The 16,753-nt window shown below is 46.5% G+C and overlaps 2 protein-coding genes across 2 annotated transcripts in view; both read left to right on the plus strand.

Moving 5' to 3' along the window:
• Positions 1 to 7: 7 nt before the first annotated feature.
• Positions 8 to 9,390, plus strand: LOC142583638 (adenylate cyclase type 10-like). The gene is made up of 10 exons (XM_075694131.1): positions 8 to 516; positions 1,392 to 1,598; positions 2,234 to 2,332; positions 2,424 to 2,462; positions 3,032 to 3,178; positions 5,111 to 5,400; positions 8,211 to 8,265; positions 8,361 to 8,449; positions 9,091 to 9,238; positions 9,383 to 9,390. Exons 1-10 carry the CDS (start codon positions 477 to 479, stop codon positions 9,388 to 9,390), a joined length of 1,122 nt encoding a protein of 373 aa, XP_075550246.1. The 5' UTR covers positions 8 to 476.
• The window catches only part of LOC142583135 (adenylate cyclase type 10-like), a 41,268-nt gene continuing 33,669 nt past the window's right edge, over positions 9,155 to 16,753 (plus strand). The window contains exons 1-5 of the mRNA XM_075693476.1: positions 9,155 to 9,238; positions 9,687 to 9,799; positions 9,938 to 10,014; positions 11,492 to 11,687; positions 15,924 to 16,127. Coding sequence (XP_075549591.1) covers positions 9,756 to 9,799; positions 9,938 to 10,014; positions 11,492 to 11,687; positions 15,924 to 16,127 — 521 coding nt within the window. The 5' untranslated portion in view covers positions 9,155 to 9,238; positions 9,687 to 9,755. The remainder of the gene's footprint in view (positions 9,239 to 9,686; positions 9,800 to 9,937; positions 10,015 to 11,491; positions 11,688 to 15,923; positions 16,128 to 16,753) is intronic.

The raw sequence follows: 16,753 nt of genomic DNA on the forward strand, positions 1-16,753 counted from the left end.
TTGGAAAATCGCGCCACTTATCGCGCCCGTCTTTCGCGTCTACTTTCGCTACAGGGTCGTCTGCAAGTCCTTTTCTGTGGAGTGATTTTGCGACGTCCTCACTTCTTTTCATGTAGTGCCGTTGCGTTGAAATCGTGCCTGCCGATGGGCTAGGATTGCTTGGTGCCGTCGTTCGGCCGTGTTTTCTGGTGTATACCATTTCATAATCCATTATTCTAGTTCTTTGCCATTGTTATTGGCTCTGACGTGACTCAAATGTCGCCGTGCCGCCGTAGTCGCTGGGAAAAGTTGTTTTGCATTACGGATAAGAATCGACAATGAAAGAGGGCATTACGAAATACTGGCCCTGCTTCTGTTTTTGTGTCATTGCCTTGAGAAATGGCTCACAAATATACCGTCCTTTGTTGCGTACCTTGCGTATATACGAAGCGGCTTGACGCACACACTTTTTCTTCGCCTGTTTTTCAGCAAGCGACATGAAGAATCTGCTCCAGAAAGACGAGAAGAAAGAAGAACGTGAGCAAGCATTTATTATTTTTTTGTCATTCAGATACCACCTGTATACCTTATAGCTAATTGAGCCGTCTGAGCCGCTATTTTGCAGCGATGCCTTTTACCTGTGCTCTTCGTTTTCGGGCTTCATCAGTGGTCAGAGTGGCGCTCCTCCCACGTTATCAGTGGGATCATCCGTCCGTAAATTGTGTATGGTGTACGATAAAAGCGGCGTATAGAATCCAACGGAAGGCACCGCTACAAAATCGTGGCGCGGTGATTGCTCAATGGCTGTGGTGTTGGGCTGCTGAGCACAAGGTGGCGGCATCAAATCCCGGCCACGGCGGCCGCATTTCGGTGGGGGCGAAATGCGAAAAAACCCGTGTACTTACATTTAGGTGCACGTTAAAGAACCGCAGGTGGTCGAAATTTCCGGAGTCCTCCACTACGGCGTGCCTCATAATCGGAAAGTGGTTTTGGCACGTTAAACCCCATAATTTCTTTTTTTTTTTGGCAACTACACGGTCCACGGGTGTTCAAGCCGCTTAGGCGCTATACACTATCTCAGGACTGCCTTCAGATTGCCATTACTCTATCATCCGTCATGGACGATCGCAGGTGGCAAGCCTTCCCAGGCAGCTGAGCTCTGGGGTTCCGCAAGCTGTTAGATTAGTTTAGTCTAGTTAGTTAGTTCCTACTTTTGGCTAAAACGTTTATTTTCGTCGTCGTCCCGCGTTCATAAAACAAACAAAAAATTAATTGTGGATCCACTTTCCTTATTCAATGTTCGAGTGCAGCACCGCCAAAGTTCACCTGTAGTCATATTCGCGGCAGTGCTTTCAGCTCGACGTGTTCAGAGGCCGAGCTTTATCGGCGCGTTGTTGTGCGGGCGCGAGCAGCCCAGCAGGCGATACCGTGCGACCACAAGACGGCCTCGCGATGCCTGCTCAACCTGATGCCCGTGGTGTCGGAGACGGTGAGCGGCACGCTGCTCAACGGCACCTTCCTGCCCGACATCTGCCTCGAGGTGGTGCATGAGCGCGCGTTCTCCAAGCTGCCCTTTGCCAAGGTCGCCCTCACGGTCGTCCTGTTCGCGGACATCTCGGGTGAGTCGGACTTGGCTACGCTGCGACATCGACAACAGCCGCGTCGATGGTGGAAGGGGATAATGCGGCATATCCTGGCTACCTTTCGCCTGCATTCTTTTAGAATTAACGTTGACGTCAACGCAGCTGAACTGCTGAACTCAACCGAACAAAGTTTCCGAACAAGTTGCCGAAGGACTGAGCAACTGTGAACGCAGCAGAATAAAGTTGTCGTGAATTTATGATGTTGCGCACATTAGCTAATAGAAGACAATAGACCGGGGACGGCAACATAACTGAGCGTTGCAAAAACTTTCTTGTGCGCTCAGAATAATGTGCATATTAAACACTAGTTAGTACAGACCGCGCAATTAGTGAGCACCCAATTTTTACCTCGTCACTTCCTGCATGGATGTATGTTACTGAGAGCTGCGCCTAATGCCGGTTCTTTACCTATTAGAAGAGGGGCACAAATTGACAGACATGCACAGAGAAGTATCGACAAGTCGAGCACCTTCTCTTTGGATATATCAATGTAATTACGTTATGTGTGTCGATTTGCGCTCCTCTGCTAAAAGCTATGCTTCACCAACGTGAGTTACTTCTACTATTGCCAGTTCTTATTCGCCGTCTTCGACACCAACTCGCGCGTGCAGGTTTCACCGCGCTCACAGAGACGTACTCTATGACCGGGGCACTCGGCATCGAAGCTCTGACCCGGACGCTGAACCACTTCTTTGGCCACATCATTCAACGTCAGTACAAAAATAGTCACATATTAGTCGCAAAGTTCAGTTCGTTTATAGCATTTATACAGTATTATACTCTCGATCTTGTTTCGTGCAGATATCTTTACTGCTGGCGGAGACATCTTCAAGTTCGCTGGTAAGTAAAACAAAGAATGAGTTCACGCCTGTATATATATACATATATATATTGTAATGGGTGCGCTGAACAGTTCCGGTGGTAACGTCGCTTCGTAACCGAGGAGGCAGGTGACGCAGAGCAGGAACAGCTGGTAGCTCGAACGGCTCACACTCGTGCCAAGCACTGGCGATCCGGCTGGCCCACTGGTTGCACAGCAGGCATGGAAGAGACGATCTGGCTGGCCTTGTTCCTGTGCTCTTCTTCTTCATTACAATTTATATATATATATATATATATATATATATATATATATATATATATATATATATATATATATATATATATATATACATACAAACGCTACGCAGCATGCCTATTTCTATAGATTTGCGCGATTTCACTGTCGGGAACACTTTTGATGCGTGTGCGCACGATGATCTGTCCTTTGCACTTAAAATACGAATGAGACCACGACGCGTGATCTTACATGCAAATTAATGTTGCAACACCGGCCCGCGCAGCGCAATGCATCTGCGTGGGCTCGGAACTGCGCGTTAATTGCGCCCGGTTTTCTCCTTGTTTCTCAGGCGACGCCCTTTTCTGCATCTGGAAAGTTGACGACGAGAGCACCCTGGCCGAAACCATCCAGACGGTGGTTGACTGCAGCCTGAACATTCAGAAGAACTACGGCGAGTGGCCCACCTGCATCGGTGTCACCCTGCGTGTCAAGATCGGTGAGTCGCATGCTCTGTGGCTAACCTGACCCAACCTAATTAACAAGCGCGCACCTTATACTGGGGCGGCACGATCACTTTCGATCGTGATCGCGCCCGATGCGGATCCAGACAGTTGCGATCCGTGCATCGCGATTGGGCCTCTTGATCGTGATCGTAGGCTGTCGATTATGTAGTTTGGAGAGTTGCGGATGATCAGCAGACGATAATAGTCTTAGCCCCAGTGACAAGCGAAATAATATTTTCTTGAAAAAAAAAGGAGCTTTATACTGTGATTTTTTGAGCATATTAGGCAAATTTGATAAGTGCTTTGGACCCATTAATGGCCACTCGTGCGTTTGAGCTCACCCATACTCGTTTCGTATTGTTGGACCATGTAGCAGCGATCATTATCGATCGCGATCAAGGAATCCGATCCGCCTACGGCCTAATCGACACCATGACTGACCGTGTGATGCCGGTATTAGACTGGGCAACTCAAGGTAGGCGCAAGACAAGCGCTATAACCCGCATCCAAAGTTTATTCGGAGCAGACGGCGTACGTATATTTGCTGTCTGCGCTATAGGAAGGTGCGTAGATCGTAGCGCGCACAGAGTGGCAAGTAACTCGGCAACTCGCGTAAGCATAGAGACACGCTTGCGCAAGAGTTAACGGAAGATTTTTATATCGGGAAGATTGAGAAGGGCAAGTATCAGTGACACATATGTACAAAAGTTATTGGAAACAATGCTGGGATTTGAGTGTTCTTGTGCAATGCAAAATGGCTACTACATAAACCATACCTTTACAGACACTAGCAATACTGGTACATTCAATGAACATTAAGAAGAAAAGAACTTCAGTAATTATTTCGAACCAATTCAAATATTATACAAAACTGAATGCGATAACAATACATTTGTGGTATTTAACGACATACAACTTTTCCATGCGGATTCAGAACATGTCAATATTGTATACAATATACTATCAAACATGAAATATGGCTACAAACGAGGTTCCCTCATGGAACAGGAATGCTCGTATTAGCGGTTTAAATGTATGAAATTGAATGCAGAAGTTATTGCGTGTTATCAGACGATTATTTAGAGCAGGTATTTGATAAGCGAGACCAGGCATACCATATTTGTACGTGTTCGTGATGTCCGGTCGTTACGCAGGGCATAACGTGAAGTGGTGCGTGTGGTTCGCCACGTGCTGTGTTATGTACGTAGAGCAGCAGTCTATAATTTACACACGGCCAAACTTGTTGACCACTATTTGTCTGCGTGAGACATATAGGTGCATGCGATGCTATTTTGTTGTCTGTGCCTGTTCATCACTTAAGTATACTAACTGAACTAACTAGTCCCATTTCGTCTCTTCAAGCTCACTTAGCCCTCGAGCTTACAGCTTACTAAAGTGAACTATTATAGGCTGAAGAAGTTTACTCAAAGGGTGGAGAACGGTTGCGATAGCACCCGAATTGTTGAATAGTAATATCGCCATGAATTATGCCTTCTTTTTGCCTTAATTATGGCGCAAGAAACGGCTCTGTGTGTGCTTTTTTTTAATGATAGCGATTAAGGCTATATGCTCGTAGGAAAGTCGGCCATGGGGGAAGTGCCGAACCTATGTTTAGGCGGCAGTTCTCGATCTCTGCTTCCTCATCCTTTCAATACACGGCCATTCAGCAGCCTTGTGTTGGGTAACCTTACTAAAGCCAGCTTTCTTTTTTCCGCGAGCGTGAGTGTACCACGGCAGGATAACAGCTCCGCGAGTGGCACTTTACGCAATTGCCCAACTTTTCAATGTCGAAAGAGTAAAGCTTTTACCAGCGAGCGGCGATGTGCAAGGAGACAAAGCACGTTACGTATACAGGTCTGCGAGAGCGACGGAGTGGCAGTGAAATGCGCGGAAGCAGTGAACGACGGATATACTCCTCTTCGCAGGCATCGCGACCGGGTTGCTCGAGTACCACTTCTTCAACGACGAGTACGACTCCGTGCACTACTCGGCCAGCGGCACCGTGGTGGAGTACGTTCGCAACGCCGAGATGCTCTGCACGGCCGGCGACATCATACTCACCACCGAGGCCTGGAGCTACTTGGAGAAGAAGGGTGTCAACACGCGCTACACCTACACCGCGCTGCCGGAGGATATGGTCAAGGTACTGCAGCTGAGTCTCGATGACGCAGTGCGCATGCGCGACAGAACACGGCTCCATATGAGTCGCTTGCATGCACGTTGTGCAAAAATTCACCGCAAGTAATATAGTATAACGTGTCATTTACGCGGATGGAACTATGTACTCTAAAAGCAATGAAGTATACTGAGAAGTCATTTGTCCGAGAGTGACATTTGGCTGCACTTCGAGAGGTTCTCGAGCTCCGTCGGGTTTTATGTCTGCTTGTGATCAATAAATGGGAGCGAAGGTACTTCGCTGCGTGGTACGATAATTCTCGAAAATGGATTTAAGTTAAGAACAATAGGCACTCCGCGACGGGAGTTGCCAGCTCTTCTTTTCTCTTATGTGTGAATGCGAAAAATGTGCTCCATGAGCACAATGAGCACAATGCATACCAAGCTAAACAACCGCACAACTTAAACGCTGAATGGTTTAGCTGCACTTAACTTTCAGAACATGTGACGTAATGCTACCGTATGTTTTCTGTAGTTTATTGTCGCTAAAATTTCGAACGAAGACAACTGGTATTCAGTACAATACGTTTTACTTAGGCAATTATATGTGTAGTGTGGGTGAAATGAACTGCTGTCGTCTGTGAACATGCCTGTATCAAAAAAAAAAAACCATTTAGTCAGCCGAAAATACTGACATCGCCTTACATGTGCGCATCCCCCAGGCAATGCTTTCTGTGAAACTTGTTTACTATAGATTTCCTCGCCTTTCGCTAAACATACTATTTTCAATCTAAAGCCATATTTGTACTTCAGTGACATATAGTTTGCATAGTTAACTCGAGGGCATTAACTATGAACTGTGGCGTATTTGCTGGCCTGGTGACAGCAATAGGGGAGTTCGTTTGTTTTTAGTCTTAAAAAATGAGCTTGTTGAGAAATCACTGGGAGTTTGCATACCTAGTAATTCTTGACGTTGCCCCTTCGGCCATCTGTCGAACGTCACCGCAATGCACCACCATAACTAAGTGAACAGCATTTTCGAAACATCGCGAATTTCACCCAGCGTGAACGCATGTGGTCCCGCAGTCGAAGGCGGACACTCGAACACAAAGCCTCGGCTGCTTGAAAAACAAAAATATTTTGATATTGACCAAAACCCTGCTACAAAGCAGCAGGAAATTTACTACTAAGGGCCGTAAATATGTATTAGAAGGGAGTACACTCTCGACGTTCCCAACTGAAAGTTGTTGAACTCCGGCCGATCTTTTGAAATCCCATATTTGTTTTTCTTTTTAGTGCTACCGATTGAGCTACGCTTGTGCAGTGCGGTGAAATTTTAAAGGTGGTCGAAGGGGGCATTGCCCAGAATGGCTGGACATGAACGGGCTCTGTCGATGTACTGAGGTTGTTTTGCCGCCTTGGTAGTCATTCGAAATACAGGACACCAGTCACAGTAAGCGTTAGTCGAAAAATACAGATTATTTCTCCTTACGCCATTCGTACAATAATGTTATAGTATTGGCTATAGGACGCGAAGCCCTGTTAACTCAAATTTGTGAATGACACCTAAAGTCGGCTTTGTTGAAATTTATGACTGACTCTACGAGCAGGTGCATCCATATATAGTTCGCAACTCATAATCAAACGCTATTAAAGTAGTTATAATATCCATTTCAGTCTTAAATCTCGCTTTCGAATTTTAATTTGTTTTGGTACCACAGTATACGGATATTCCAAAATAAGTTTTCTTCAACCATCATGTAAGTTTTTTTTTTCCCAGCTGATTTCACACTACATTACTTCTATGGCTGTAGTTCAACCTGTGAATCATACCGCTTCGGAGGACGCCATGCTTTAGCTGCGCTTTCTAAGGCAAGAATGACGCAATGGCGGGTGAGAGCGTACTCGCTAACGAGCACATCGAAACTCTTGCTTAAACTACGCCCTCGGCCACCTTGAAGAAAATCAGTGCTAATTCAGTGTACCTGAATTCGTCGGGGTACCAGGGACTCCGATGACACACTATGCAGGTCCCGATACCAGTTTAGAAGTGGTTGTACGGGTGTCGGAAGAAGAAAAAGTAGCAGTTTGGCACGAAAGATGAAGCGTGGATTGCGACAGCTAATTAGGAGACAGCTATACAAAGCAACCGTAGTAGTTTGATCGGCCGTGTGAACTTATAAACATTCGATTACTAAAGAAATTAACAAGCATGGTGTCGCACGCACACATGCAAACATAGAACCCATCCCTCTCGATGACCGCACACACTCGGTGTCAAAACGCTGGAGTCAGGAAGCGCCGCAGCAGCAGCGAGTGAATTGACTTTCGCGCTGCCTCTCAACGCGAACTAAGCGGTTAGAACACAACGCACACGAAGCTATCAGCACTCGGCGCACTATGTCCCGATCGCAGATCGCTTCCAGATCGCTGCGTATGGCACGGCCGCGCCATACGCAGCGATCACCGTAGAAGAACGCCCTCCTTCCTACTGCCCCCCACCCCTTGTGCCTTATGCGCGATGAAAGACGGCGCGCTACTTCCCCGCTTTCCTTCCTTGCGCGTGCGAAATCGAGCCACCATCGTCGGCTCATCCTCGCGTGCTTTCACTCACACATACAGCATACGGCGCGGCGACGATGTTATCGCACTTATACTTTATACAGAATGTCATGGCGACGACTACGACAAACATGCGCCTGGAGCGTCCACATAATTGATATCACAATAATATAATGGTAACGACTGCAAGCTCACCCAATCACGTAACTATGGAAAACGTCGTTTATAACACTAATCTGGTGCAGCCCTTCAATACGGTGTCTTTTCAGAGACTGTGGTGAGACTCCAAAAAGTCGAACGTCGCAAAGTCTGAATTGGTGAGAAATAGCGAATGGTTCTTATCGACAGGTCCTGTGCTTCGACCCTGGCGTATCTGAAGAGGAAAAGGTGTCCTTCACATCTGGTAAGACACATTTCTCTTAAAGGCTGCACAACGACGCACAAACTCATGACGCACAAACTCACTTTGTCGTCATAACCACGCCCACTTGAACGCAGCCTTCGCTGGAGTGCGGCCCGCTTTGTACGCCCTCAACTTCGAAGATACACCTCTGCTCAGGAGGTTCATCTCGCCGGTGGTTGTCAACGTGAGTATTCCGTGTCGCACATGGCACACTTGCCAACGAAGCTGCGTACTGCCACTGCGGATCACGCAGCACTACACATATATTAGATGAGTGGGATACAAATAAAAAAATCAACATAATGACACGCAGGAACGTGCACAGGCTACAGATTATGCGTAAAACAGCTACGTAAATATGAAACCCGAGAATTACCTAGACAAAACATATAAAACTACTCTGACAATGCAATACCTATACTTCGGTTATCAAGAAAGCATGAAAGCAGATATGAATAATTTGCTAGGACAACGTTGTTAATTGCTAAAATAATTTCAATCTCGGAGCGTTGGCTGAAGGGAAGAATACTGAAATCAGTCGTTATAGGAACGAAAAAGCGTTATTATTCATCATTGTGAGCCATTTCATTTAGTTGCCCTTATTTAGGAGAAATCACAAGTATATACATACTCGACTTCAACATGGAACTTCGTTCTCGTGGTCAACTCGCTCGTCTTTTCTGCCGCTTGCTGTCCAAGCTTATCGGCCTTTGCTATCGATTCAAATCGCGAAGGGTGTGCCACCAACAAGGACAGGATTGATTCACTGCACAGAAAGACTGGAAGTACTCGCGCTTATTTTTTCGTTTTTTTTTCTTTCTTCAGATCAAGACTCAGGAGGAGCTGATCTTCCTGTCTGAGATGAGACACGTGACCATTGTATTCATTTGCATGCCTGATTTCATCGACATCGACCTGCCCACGCTCTCTGCGCTCTACAGAATCGTCAGCGCCGCTCTGAAGGAGTTTGACGGTAAGTGTAGGCCAACAACGGTCCTCGTCCGACTGTTTCATTTCTTCTTTTTTTAAATTCTTTTGGCGATAATACAAAACGGAAGATTTCCCTTTTCTTTTCCTACGTGTTTGTGTTAAGCACGCACATTCGCCACACTGACAGTTTGTTGACGTGAACGTATAGAAACGTTCTACTTTTGAGCCATTGTATGTTACGTATTTTCCCTGCAGGTGTTCTCAACAAGGTCATCACATTTGATAAAGTAAGCTTATTCGCTTGCCCCGTCAGAGGCGTGGTTTATGGCTTTATATGTTGCACCTTGGCGCCCGCCCTTAATAAAGGTGTCTTTAGAGTTTGATTGATGTTATACATTCAGTGTAATTCCTGTTCCGTTCTGTTACCGTTCCCTCAACAGGACGTGGTATACGTTCCGTTGAAACATCGTTTACTACGTTCCCCTCTGCAGGGGTGCTCCTTCCTAGCCGTTTTCGGTCTTCCCGGGTACAAGGGCAAGAACGAGACCTGCAACGCGCTCATGTGCTGCAACAAGCTCGTGCACGAGGTTGCTGCCATGAACATGTGAGCACGCTTACCGCCAATGCTGTGTTGTTTGTACTGTGGCCTCGGAGATCGCGTGCTGTGATCTCTCGGAGGCCGCGCTTTAAGCAAATGTTTCGGGCCAGGTACATAGGAGCGTAACCATTTCTCTTTGTGCAGAAAAGTCACAGCGGGAATCACCTCTGGCATGACATTCTGCGGCATCATTGGACATCCGCTTCGCCAAGAGTACACCGGTGAGAGTGCGAACGGCATTGGTTACGCTCAAGGAGACTTAATCTTTTTTTTTAAACCACCTTGGTTACGCTTCGTGTTAACGTGTATGCTGCCAATAGCATATACGGTAACTCTAATTACGCTGATATGTGCGCGCCCTAATGCGAGCTTGCGCCTGTCCTTTTACTGCAAACAGGAACTTTCGTAAAACATATTGCTTAAAGATTGCATGGTAGTCTGATGAATCGAACCAGCGCTTGTCGGCTTCAAGCCGAGTGCTCTAAACACTGTCCACCTTCTACTGCGATCAACCGCTATCCGCTGGAAAATGGTATGGACGCTTTATTCCCTGGCCTAAGTGCCTCGAGCGGCCGGTCGTGCGGCAATCTTGCGCGTATTCGTGGGCTTCTTCAACGCTCGGAAAAACTTTTATGTGGTACGTATTGAGCTACAGAAAGATGTATCGGGAGTTTTTCATGTTGCTCTACAATTTTCTCATGACACTTTTAATCTTATTATAATATCTGAGAAAGGAATAATTAATTAAGACTGATTATGTAATTAGATGGAATGCAAAAGTAATCGGAGTATCTCCAAGTGACGGCAAACAACATTCCGTTGGTTCTGTCCAGCTACGTGACATTTGTATATCTTTAAATCTTGGTGCATGATAGTTGGGACACCCGTTAGACGCGTACGTGAGAAGTTCGAACACTGGTTCTTCTTATTTTTTTCTTTCAGCATGAAACCACACGCTGCCGTTTCTCAGTGGCGATACTTGTGTCATAGTATGTGTTCACCTGGTGGCTAGTTTGTGCCAAATCACAAAGAAGTTTTCTTTAAAATGAAACAATGCGAAGGAACTGCGCACGAATCGACGAACAACGCTGACCTTCAAAGGAGGAGGAAGAGGAACAAACTTATTGAAACCAGCAGTATATTTGGCTGGGCCTAGGCCTCCCACAAGGGGTCGTCGAGGTCTCGCCTCTTCGCCGCCTCGCAGAGTTACTGGGTAGCCCAGAGTTGGTCGTCGAGGTGGGAGCTGCGCAGGGTGGCGTGCCATCTCGACGAGAGGGTCACAGTGTTAATTGTCGGTTATTGGTTTTTACATTCCCATAGCATGTGGGGAAGTGGTGCTGTCTGAGTCTAATGGTTGAGGAGCACTCCTCACCCATCTAAAATGGGTGTGGGGAACATGGGGCGTGCAAAGATGATGATAATCTGGAGCGGAATTGTGACGGACGCGATGTATGACGCTATCTCACTTTCATTTCCAACATTGTTATCTCTTTAAGCGACAAGAAGCGTTATCTCATCCACTTCCTCCCTTTTAGCGTTTTCGACTTGTCACGAGAGCGCAATATTCTCCAGTTTCTGGTCGCGCTGTTGCTGCCTCATTGTTACGCCCCGCGCTTTCTTTGCGTTGTTTCGCTCAAACGCGCCCGCGTCTCAGTGCCCTTGTTCAAGCACATTTGATGGTTGTTGCTGGCTGTGCAGTGATCGGGCGCAAGGTGAACCTCGCCGCTCGACTGATGAGCAAGTACTCCGACTACCTGATGGTGTGCGACGAAGACACGTACCAGCGTTCCGTGCTCCTCATGGGGCAAAACAACTTCAAGGAACTTGAGTGGCGCAAGCTTAAGGGCATCGAGCACATGGGCCGCGTTTTCCAGGTCAAAATCAGCACCGAGGAGTGAGTCGTTGTCTTCTCATTCTAAGGGCAAGCTAGGCATGCGACGTCATCAGACGCGGCGTGCATAATCGTACATTTCATCAGAAGTAAAGATCGTATGTAAGCATAAATAAGAATAATGACGTTCAAAACTTGTCGCACACAGCTTAACACGCTGAATATGACACCTATACGCTGTACAATGGCAACGTGCGAAGCGTGCTAGAGCAAACAGCGAGGTGATGGCTGCGTCAGTAGCAGATTCTCTGCTTTCGTAGTTTTTGACGGTAATTTCTTACGTCATGCAAATTTCTGAAGGGGGCCATGTGCTTCCCAAATACACCACACGTGCATTTGCGGAAGAACGAAGCTCACTGAAATGTTCAAACATCAAGAATCAAGAACTGTTTTGTTTCAGAACGAAAAATACAGGTAGTATATTATACGGGAGAGGGTTTAAAAAGTAGGATTGCATCGGGACCCTCAACACGGATTACAAAGAACTGATTCATTAGCAGTGTCATAATAGATATTTATGAAGATAACAAAACAACAAAATCAACCTAGAAATAATGTATTCAAAAGCATAAGTGGTGATCTTGTAGACAAAAGCCTAAACAACAAAAGTTCCCATTTAACTGCAAAATTACTACACATAATACACTATACAACATACCGATCTCACCATGTGTTGCGCTACGCCACCGCTGGCGCGATGCATGCTGGTAGGTGTAGTATGCTCGAGCTGCGTTGGCGCACGGACAGCGTATGGAACAAAGAATGCACGGCGCTTTTTTATTTGTAGCGTTTCTTTTTTTTTATTGGTGGGTATAATGAAGAGAATAAATTTTTGTGTCCCCTTATGCTGGTAAAAAAAAAGAAGCTACAAGTGTTTCTACAAGACAACAGCTGGCCCCAGGAATGCATGGTTAAGGACTAGCAAATGATCTGGACAGAAAGGCAGGAAAGAAATCGATATGTTGTAGGCTTCTTTGATCTTTTTTAGACTTCTTCAGACTCCTACAGCGTATCTCGTAAAATATTAGCTAAAAGTAAAAAAGGGAGGAAACGTGGTACTGAGGCATTTGTGCCACAATGGTCGTAGTTATGCTGCGAAAGACAAGAAAAGATATCAAGAAACGACAGAACTGGAAAGGGTGCTTGCAGTGATATGCCTGGTGCTCTGGATAGGTCATGTGCTGGGGAAGTTTTAGCAGTATGCGTAAGGGAGATATGCAATGGCAAAATATAGCAATGCCAGATAAGATTCGCCTCCGTATTCTGCAACGATTCTCGACTCGAAGCCCTTCCTCCACTCCACCGAGTTGAGCACAGCGCCACCCTTGTACGGATGAAGACGCCACACTTCTCACGGATTGCTGGGTATGATCATGAACTGCAGTGTCCACTTCTGTCAAAGGATGGCGCTTCTATCTACTTTCTTGAAGACGTCTGCCCAGCGGTCGATTTAGGTACCACTGGCCTCCTTGAAGCCCTTGGGTTCAGCGAGAGCAGTGGAAAAGTGAGCATGTCCGCAATAGAGATTAGTAAGAGGCGATTGGAAGATTGGTGGAAGTAGGGAAACGACAAAAAACGGAGACGTTACAAAAGCAAAGTTCGCAGTAGGGGATCAGAAAATTTGGTTGTAGGAGTTCATAGTGTTTTTTTCTTTTTTAACCTAGGTAGGACATTAGGCAGTATAATAGCAAGAGCTTGGTGGCGCAACCCACCGCCAGGGGACGCTCATAACATCCATCCATCCATCCATCCATCCATCCATCCATCCATCCATCCATCCATCCATCCATCCATCCATCCATCCATCCATCCAGCCATCCGTCCATCCATCCATCCATCGAGCCGAGGTGGAGTGTTGCGTGGAGGAAGGTTCTAGAATACAAGGGTCAAAGATTCAAGACGCGCGAGCGTTCAATCTAAGGCGCTGCTCGCGTGACCGGTCTAGGCTGTCGTAGACAAGAAATGAGCAAGTGTTGCTCGGTGCGGCTGCCTGCACTCATGCTGCTTGATAGCGCTAGCCTCAAATTGCTTTTCGTGGATAGATAACATGGTTTTCTTGAACTACTGGCGTTGTTTATAGACAGCGCTTGTACTGCAGGACCGCGAGTGAATATTAGCGAGCACGTCTCTTGGCATAAATAAATCGCAACCACTTTGACACTAAATAAGCGACAGCTTCGGGCTCGTATATTATTCGACAAAACTATTAGTTACCTTTACGCATTTCTACGCTTTCTGCAGCGGAAGTACAGAAGAAAACGTGAGGAATGGTTCGCATGGTCGAAGCATGCACAAAAATCTGACATTCCTATAAAACAAACATTCGAATGGTCATTACCCAGCATCCTTGCGAATCTTTAGGGTCGCCTAACAAATGTGCTAAGCTTTATTGCGACAAGCATATCGTAACAAAAACCGTGTAACACAGCTCTGTGTCGCACGGAATTTTTGGAGCGCTCAGAAGAGACCAGTCGAATATGCGAAGAGCTTCCCGCTGCCAAGTTGCGGCGTAGCGTCTGTGATAACAACCATTCCGAAAAAAAAAAGAAAGCATGTTCCTTCGGGCAAATAGTCGTTACGAAGATTTCAGCACGCTCTGGCACTCGTATTGCAATGCACGCCGGATTGTTTCACCGGTCGAGGCACTTCTGAAAGGCAGACACGTACACCGCCGCTTCTATACGCAAGATGTCGTGATTTGTGAATATTAAGGCACCGATGTACTACGCCCTTGCATGTTGTGCTCCGTGGACAAAAACGGAATGCGCAACAGCGCTTCGCATAACCGGTGCGTGATAACAAATGCAAGCTTTCAAAAGCGCGTGCCATCTCCATCGATATAGAATGAACTTTTTCACGCCTCCAGCTCCTCAACCTGGACGAAGGTTTTGTGACTGAATATGCACTCTTACGGGCAGTTCACCACATAACTCTAGTTGGGGAAAAGGTGAAGTAGATAACCATCGCGCAGACCTTCCCGCCGTGTTCGAATATCTCCCACAGACATGGCGGCAAGGAAACTTGTTGGAAAGCACTCGCATGTGCAGTAGTCATGGTGAGCTCGAATCTATTCAATATTAAATGATTAAAATGGTGTGAACGATGATAATGATCTTAGTGAGTTAAATTATTTTATTATTTTATTGCTGCGTATGCTGAAGTCATTTGACCATAATCAGTATGAACTACGGTAACTAAAATAATCGTAGCAAATGTCCTAGGATTATTGTTCATGGGTAAGTTTACATCAATAACCCCATGTCGCACTAACTTGTAAAAAAACAAGATGCATATCTTTTTTGGTTCTTCTTCTTTTCTGCATTTTTATTATCCTTGAGGCGCAAGAAATCTATTAAAGCGAAATATTTTTCAGCCAAAATAATTTACGCCTGAATACTACAAGCTAAACGCTATATACTGGTCTGCAACGTCACGAACTTCGCACTAAGAAGAGGACAGAGGAAGGCGTTAAGAGGGGAGTAAGGTGAATGGGTACGACCATGGCTCTCGTACTGAGATGTGAGGTTCGATATGCCGCATCTGATAGCGTGAGATGTTATCTTTCTTGGTTGCCACGGAAGCGTCAGCGACGGGATGTTTGTCGGCCACAAGACGACGACAGCCTTTGAGGCATGAGTGTTGCGTGCGGAGTATTCGTAACATTAACTGTCCTCGTCGATACAGTTTACTCATCCTGAAAGCATACCCTCCTTCTAATGTTCCTCGCCCCTTTCAGCACGGGGAAACGCTTATTGTTTCGCCGAACCAAATAAGCCATATCTCTTAATAAAGCTGCGATTGCAGCGGCTGCAGAGAACAACGTTCCCGGGTGATACTTTCCGTATTGGCGGCCTGCTGCCTTCAACTATCTCCGTCCTGCCCGCTAAATTTATTTCAGCCTGTTTTCTCCATACGGTGCAACAGAAAGCACCCCAGGGCCTTTGTCAGAAATTGTGCGTAACGCGGCTTTGTATTAATGGAATAAGCCTCGCCTAGTCCACGCTCACAACTGGGACAGTTTGGGCGGGTTCCATAAGGAGAAAAAAAATCGTTAACTGGCCGCTGACGGAAAAGAGGCACACACACACAGGTGTAAATTTGGTGCCACACAAATTCTCTCTGTGTGAGTGTGCGTGCGTTCGCGTGTGTGTGCACCTTTTCTGTCTCCAATTCCCACTTCTTTGTACCTATAGTCCCTGCACTTATGAAATAGCGTGGCTATGTACCGGCCGTCCGCAGAGAGGTGATGAACGAGATCGCCAACTTCGACGACCCCGTGATGGGCATGACGCACGAGAAAGAGGTGGTCGACAGCTTCCTCCTGGACTTCCTCACCAAGCGGCGCATGCCTAAGCACATGCTGCTGCTGCGCGGCGAGACCGGCTGCGGCAAGAGCCACCTACTCTTCGCCACCGTCAAGATGGCCGTCAAGAGGGGATTCAAGTGAGCACCTTGCCCACCGTTCTCGGGAACGCGTTATCTGTCGAACTGCCTTTAACGAGGCACAAAAGAAAAAAAAATATTGGTGGGCCCCACGCATTACACGTGATAAGCGATGCTTTCTTTGGTGTTTACTGAAATATCTTCACTTCTAGAACTTCACTTCTATGTAGCTTAACGTTCCTCTCGCAATGCAAGCTTCACTTCAAAAAAAAAAAAGAATTGAGCTGTACTAGTGATTAGCCCTTTTGCAAGGCCAAAATAGAACACTCTTACTTTCAGGACAGGCTGGAGAACCAGAAAAAAAAAGTCGGGTTGGCGCCGCTTAAGTGGCCCCTCACTATGCCACGTAGGAAATTTCAGTTATAGGCTAGAAGTTGTTACATGGGAGTCCTCTAAGGAGCGTTCTACCGCAAGAATTTTTCTAATTGGTTCATTAATAGCCGAGATAGAAATATTTTAGTGCCATGAACCCATAATTTCAGGACGCGAGTCACCGCCAATATAGACACACTCTCCACTTGCCCCCGTCTGGCCTGCGAAAGCATTCCGGAAGCGAAACTCCTTCGCTGCGTTCTCCCATACCGGATCTGGAGGATCACGTGACGCATGCGTCACCGCCCACCCCC

The sequence above is a fragment of the Dermacentor variabilis genome, chromosome 5, assembly GCF_050947875.1.
Source record: "Dermacentor variabilis isolate Ectoservices chromosome 5, ASM5094787v1, whole genome shotgun sequence".
Taxonomy (NCBI): Eukaryota; Metazoa; Arthropoda; class Arachnida; order Ixodida; family Ixodidae; genus Dermacentor; species Dermacentor variabilis.

Excerpts from the sequence above, each read along its gene's own strand:
- LOC142583638 (XM_075694131.1), top strand. The coding sequence starts at position 477 with ATGAAGAATCTGCTCCAGAAAGACGAGAAGAAAGAAGAAC. Across the intron at positions 2,463-3,031 it reads AGACATCTTCAAGTTCGCTG|GCGACGCCCTTTTCTGCATC; the intron begins GTAAGTAAAACA and ends CTTGTTTCTCAG. Across the intron at positions 8,266-8,360 it reads AAAGGTGTCCTTCACATCTG|CCTTCGCTGGAGTGCGGCCC; the intron begins GTAAGACACATT and ends ACTTGAACGCAG.